We start from the raw sequence: 6,000 nt of genomic DNA, 5'->3' as shown, positions 1-6,000 counted from the left end.
AGGATCTTAGATTACAGGAAAACACCACTGGACTGCCCAACACCACTGGACTCCAAGCACTGAGAACACCTCCGGTCCCTGGAAATTCACACTTCCTCCCTCCCACACATGGTGGCCTTCTTTGGTCTCTGGGAAATCCCAGGGCAACTTTTGACTTCTAAGTGGGTGCCCAGGAGCCAAATTTTCCCCCAAAGTTGAGTGTGTGATGGGGTATTCAAATTCTCCCAGCAAGAAGGACTCTTGTCTGTCTTTCCCTCTGCTTCAGGACCAAATATCGCACAGGACAGTGTGTTTAAGAACCTGGGATCTGGAGTCCACCAGACATGGGTTTGAGTCATGGCTCTGCCTAGCTCTGTGATTTGGGGTAAATTAACCTCCTTAACCTCCCTGAGCCTCCAAGAGGAAACAGTTAGTAACTAACCGTGACCGCACAGTGATGTTTTGAGAGTCAAATAAGGTAATGCACAGAAAATGCTTAGCACAGGGCCTGGTTCAGAGCAGGTGCTCAAAAGGAGTGGAGCCTTGAAATTGAGCCCTGCCCTCTCTCAGAGGCTCTGAGCGGCTGGTAAAGGAGGAGCCGGTGGTCAGAGTGGAGCAGGGAGAAGCTCACCTGTGGGGGGGGGGGATGGGGACAGGAAGGGAAGCCCAATGCTGAGTCAGTGGGAGCTGCGGAGGGCACAGTGACTCAGACAGATGTTCCCATTCAAAGAACCTGCCCCAATATTAACCACAGGAAGCAGATAAGAGTTCAGGCAGTAGGGCCTTTCCATGGTAGAAACCCACGGGCAGTGTACTAGGGAGGTGGAAAGGGGACACCAGGGTGGGCAGGGAGGGGAGAAGATTAAACTTCAGGCTGTAAAACAGAGAGGGAGACAAAGGGCACAGTCTCTCCCACAGCCCCTCGGAGCGAGGTCCAGGAAGATGAAAAGGGCAAGCTGCCTGGGACCAGGAAGAAGCCGGCTCCAACTTCAGTAGAACACCCTCTTTCCTGTAATCTAAAATCCTTCCTTCGTGGGCTGAGACCGGAGAACCTTAGCTGAAGCCTAGAAAGAGAAGAAAGGAACTCGGGTTGACTGAGCCCCTACCCTGCGCCCAGGGCCAGAACTTTATAATGAGCTTTATCTCTAGATGCCTCTCTTGTGTCCACACAACCCAACACTGCAGGGCAGCACCCCCGTTGCATATCTAGGGGCCCAGATGAGAGAGACGGCACCAGCTAGACGTGGCAAAGCGGGGCTTCAAACCCAGACCTATATGGCTCTCTCAAACCTGTGCTTTTCCTTTCAGAAAGGCAGCACCATTCTTAAGCACTGAAGCTGTCGGTCCTGGGTTCAAGTTGACACTTCTGTCAACCACTAGATATGTTAACTCGGATCAGTCACTCATCTCTCTGGGCCTCAGTTTCCCTGGCTATAAACCAAAGAGAGTAGTGGTACCCACTGCGTAAGGTGTGGTGAGGATTGAAGGAGTTCAAGCCAAGCCTGGTACAGAGTCAGTGCTCCATTTATGTCGACTGTGGAGCTTGTGCTCTTCTCAATAAAGCCACTCCCCAGGAGAGTGGAAGAAAGCACAGCTGCCCCCACCCCATGTAGGCTGCAAAGGAGAGAGCCCTGGGCTTGGGGGCTAAGGACATGATTTCAGAGCCCAGTCCTACACGTTACCCGGGGTGTCACCTTGGACAAGTCACTGGATGTCTCTGAACTTCAGTGTCCTCACCTCTAGAATGAGAATAGTGAGGCTACCAACTGTGCAGGGTAATGGTGTCACGCCGGGTAGGTGACAGCCCCTAGCACGGTTCAGAGGAGAACAGAGACCAGGAGGCAGGGACTGGAATTGCCCTGTGGTGGAGACTGATGAGCTGTGGACAGTAAGAAAGAGAGGGGAAGGGGCATGGAGGAAGGTTCAGATGCCCAAAAAGATCCAAACCCTACTGCCAAACCAAGGTGGGCATTTCCCAGCCACAGAGAGAGATTATGATATTCACGGAGCAAAGATGGATGGGAACATTACAGGACTGGGGTCCTTACCCTTTTCTGTCATCTTCTGCTGAAGGTGGCCACCAAGAAACTTATTGTCCACAGAGACCTTCCTGCTGTGTAACCCAGGGGAAGTTGCTCACCCACTCTGTTCCTTCTCTTTTTGGTGTCTGCGATAGGAGAATTATGTTCACAAAGCTCCTGACTGGGAGGGATGAGAATGAGGAGGAATAAACTACTGGAAAGGAAAGAAGTAGAAGACCTTAGCAAAGAACCCCTCCCCACCCCCGCCAGGGCATTCAGTGGTATCTCCCTTCCTTCGCTCCCTGGCTGGGAGATGGGGGCCTGAGGACGTTACAGGAAGGTGTGGCAGAGGAGGACCAAGCCACAGAGACCAAAATTAGCAACAAGTTGGGGCAGGGAAACCCTGTGTGGGTGCAGCTCTGAGGGAGGCAAAGCTCCAGCAGGGGAAGGTGGGTGTGGACTGCTGTTCCCTCCCAACTTCTACGGGGTCAAAGTGGAACCAGCATGGGCTGGGGCTGGGGGGCGGGCCGGGGGAGTAGGGCATGAAAGATCCGGGATCATATTCCAGTTGTGTCTGTGTGAGATCGTCTATTTGACAAAGGTGTACTGAATACACTTTATACCCAAGGCACTATTCTAGAAGCTAGACAAGGGTATGACAGGAAGAAGCCCAAGGGCCTGACCTCAGAGAACTTCAAGGAGAAGAGAGATGCAAGGCAAAACCTGACCATGGTCCAAGGGCGAGACCAGTGAAATGCCATGAGGAGTTCAGAGGACAGAGCTGGGAAGGGAGAGAGATCCAGGTCAACCATCTGAGCCAGAGCTATGAGCATCACAGTTGGAAAGGACCTTAGAGGTTTTCTGATTCAAACGTCTCATTTTCCAGATTAGGAAACTGAGACCCGGGGAAAGGGAATTCTTTGCATGAAGTCATGAAACGTACTGACATCAGCAGAGCCAGCTGAGGACCTAGGTATCCTGACTCCTCAGGCCCATCCCCAGCACTATCATGGTTCCATTTACACCCCTGACCAAGGCTGACAGGTGATCTAGCAAACGGAGCTCAGGTAGCCCAGGACAAATCCATTGTCAGAACCGTAAGAACTCAACATACTCAACCATGGCCTTCAGTTTCAGGTAAGATTCAATTCAGCTGCACAAAGAAACCCAAAACATTCCGAGCTTTTGCACCCTAGTTTTTAATCTCTCAGGCGAAAGTCTGGAGGCCTGAGGTCCAGGCTATAAGAGAGCTCTGATCCACAAGGTTGCCAGGGACCCAGGCTCACTCCAGCACCCTCTTTCCATCCCTAAGTTATGGCCTTGGTCCTACAGCCTCGAGTGAGGGCACCTGCACTCCAGGCAGCAGGGCAGGATGAGGAAGAAGAGGGGGCAGACCTTGTCTTTTAACAAGGGTTCCTGGAGGCTGTCACATGACACATCACTTTACAGCCTCCAGTGGGAGGCTGGAAAATAATTTTTATTCTGGGTGGCCATAAGCCCAGCTAAAAGTTCTGTGACAATGGAAAAAGGGGAAAATGGATAGTTGCCTTTTGTTTTCACTCCTAAGTTCATTTTCTGGGCCATGCACCTTCAGCCTCTCCTTCCCCAGGTCCTAAACACCCTGGATGGAGCCCTCCCTTGTTGCTTTGCCTTATCAACAGCTTGGGCTATAATCACCCTCCCTCCCCCAGCCCCACTCCCGCACCTTTCCCAGCTCAGCTGCTGTTGCCTGCTTCTCTGGTGAGCCAGGGGGCCACGTGGAGGTGGACAGAGGCAATGCTGGATGGATTAGGAGGCCTGGCATCCGAGTTCTAATTCTGACTTAGCTCATCACTTATTCTACGATCTTCTTCTAATTATAACCCCTCTCTGGACTAAGAGAGAGAGTGCATTTCAGATCCAGAGGAGGACAAAATGAAAATTAAAGGGAAAACATCACCCAATTTACCCTACCGAGAACCCTGTCCATAGACCCAAAGATGTGTGTATCATCTTTTGAGCACTCGGGAAAGCTTTGATAATGGCAAAAGACTGGAAACAATCCTTTAATTGGGAGCTGGTTAAGCACGTATACCTCTACACAATAGAATGTTCTGGAACTTATAAGAAGGCTGAGACCACTTTATGCGCGCTTATATGAAACAATAACCAAAAATACAGTAAGTACTAAGAGCCAGAGACAGAACAGCATGCATAGCAGGAAACCATTTGTGTGAAACCATATGCACTCAGAGTTACATACTCCCTTGTCTGTGTGTAAAATTCCTCTGGAAGGATACTCCAGAAGCTGTCTCTAAGGAGAGGAACTCATGACTGGAGAAGACAAAGAGAGGCTTACTTTTTACCCTAAGGGCTTCTTACATTTTACACCGTGAAGCGTCTACTGTAAGAGATAAGAAAGAGAAAGGAAGCATTTCATGATAAATATTTAATCTTGGGCTCAGAGAGTTTTTTTCTCTAGACCTTAACTTTTAGAAAAGGTGAGAACACTTGATAAAGCAGCTGAGGCCCCACCTGGTTCAGCTCTGTCCATGATCATTGTCACGGCTGCCCTCAAATCCACCAGGATCCATGACCCTCCTCCCTTTTGATGCGGCTCTTGTGAGGAAGAGACTGCAGATGCTGGGGAGGAGGGGAGAACCTGAGAAGGAGGCTCTGGGTCTTGTCAAGCTGAGCTCTTTCTCCCAGAGATGCACCCTTCTGCTCCTCTTATGGAGGGAAGAAGATTGATCAGGATGCACATATCCCAAGGGACAAATCGCTAAACTGAACTTGCTAAAACTGCCCAACTAGTTTAATGGCTCATATAACCCAGGGAAAGAATTGGATTTGGGGACACCGGATCAGGAGCCTCCCCTACTGTCAGAACTCTCCATCCAGCTCATCTAAGTTTTTTCTAATGCGGTCTTGATTCTTTCTTCCATCAGGTAAGATCCTTCCAACTATGGAGATGTAACCACCAGCAGCTCTGGGCTCACAGCCAATAACTCAGCTACCTGGAAAAAAGGGATCACTTTCTCCCACATCCTGATAGAAAACCCCCAGGGCATGGAGGCCTGGTGACAGTCATTGACCTAGCAAGAGTCACAGGTCCATGTGTGCACTAATCAGCGCACCGAGAGAACCATGGCCCTCCATCATTCCCAGCTCAAGTATCACCTCCTCTGAGAAGCCTCCCCAGATCCTTCCATTAAGCTCTCATTGCACGAGTATCTCTCTCTTACAGCACTCATCTGAGCTCCGCTTCTGCAGTTTTGCGCAATTATTCAGTTAGTATATGTCCCCCCACAGACACTAAATAGAAGCTCCACAAGGGTAAGAACTGCTATAGTTTTGCCATCGCTGTATCCATAGCACTTGGCACACGGACTGGCACATAGTGGCAGGTAGTGGAAATAGTGGGTCCAAAGCAGAACAATAAGAAACTGAACCTGAACCATAAGGCTAACCAGGGGAGAAGAATTCCAGGTGGAAAAACTAGTCAGTGCAAAGGTCCTGAGGCAGAAGAACAACAAGGAGTCAGTGTGCCTGGAGTGGGCGAGAAGAAGTTCAGTGTTAAGCCTAGGGAAGAAACAGCAACCAGATCTCTACAGAGACTGGGAAGCCATTGCAAGACCTTTGACTTTAACTCGGAGTAAGTCAGAGGTTTTAAGCAAAGAACTGGCATGATCTAAATTGTGTTTTAACAGGAGTTCCCTTGCTGCTTTATGGGGCAAGGACAGAGCAAGGATCCAGTTAGAAAGCATTCCATAAGCCAGATGAGAGATTATAATACCATGAGCCAACATGTAGAGGGGACGGTAACTGTTGTCAGGGTTGGATATATTTTGAAGTTAGAGTCAAAAGGATTTGCAGATGGATTGGATGTTGGTTGTCAGAGGAATAGAGGATTCAAGGATTTTTAGCTGAACAACTGGAAAAATGAACTTGTCATTAACTGAAATAAGCAAGAATATTATGCTTGCACTGCATCTTAGACATCCCAGAGAAAATATCAAGC

At 49.5% G+C, this 6,000-nt stretch overlaps 1 protein-coding gene across 1 annotated transcript in view; it reads right to left on the bottom strand.

The window, feature by feature from the left end:
- Positions 1 to 1,683: 1,683 nt before the first annotated feature.
- LOC132511537 (AP-2 complex subunit beta-like) overlaps positions 1,684 to 6,000 on the bottom strand; it is a 192,376-nt gene continuing 188,059 nt past the window's right edge. The window contains 1 exon segment of the mRNA XM_060134757.1: positions 1,684 to 1,858. Within this exon segment, the coding sequence (XP_059990740.1) occupies positions 1,684 to 1,858 (175 nt within the window).

Source organism: Lagenorhynchus albirostris, chromosome 20 (assembly GCF_949774975.1).
Source record: "Lagenorhynchus albirostris chromosome 20, mLagAlb1.1, whole genome shotgun sequence".
NCBI classification, from domain to species: Eukaryota; Metazoa; Chordata; class Mammalia; order Artiodactyla; family Delphinidae; genus Lagenorhynchus; species Lagenorhynchus albirostris.
This window is presented reverse-complemented; position numbering and strand designations above follow the sequence as displayed.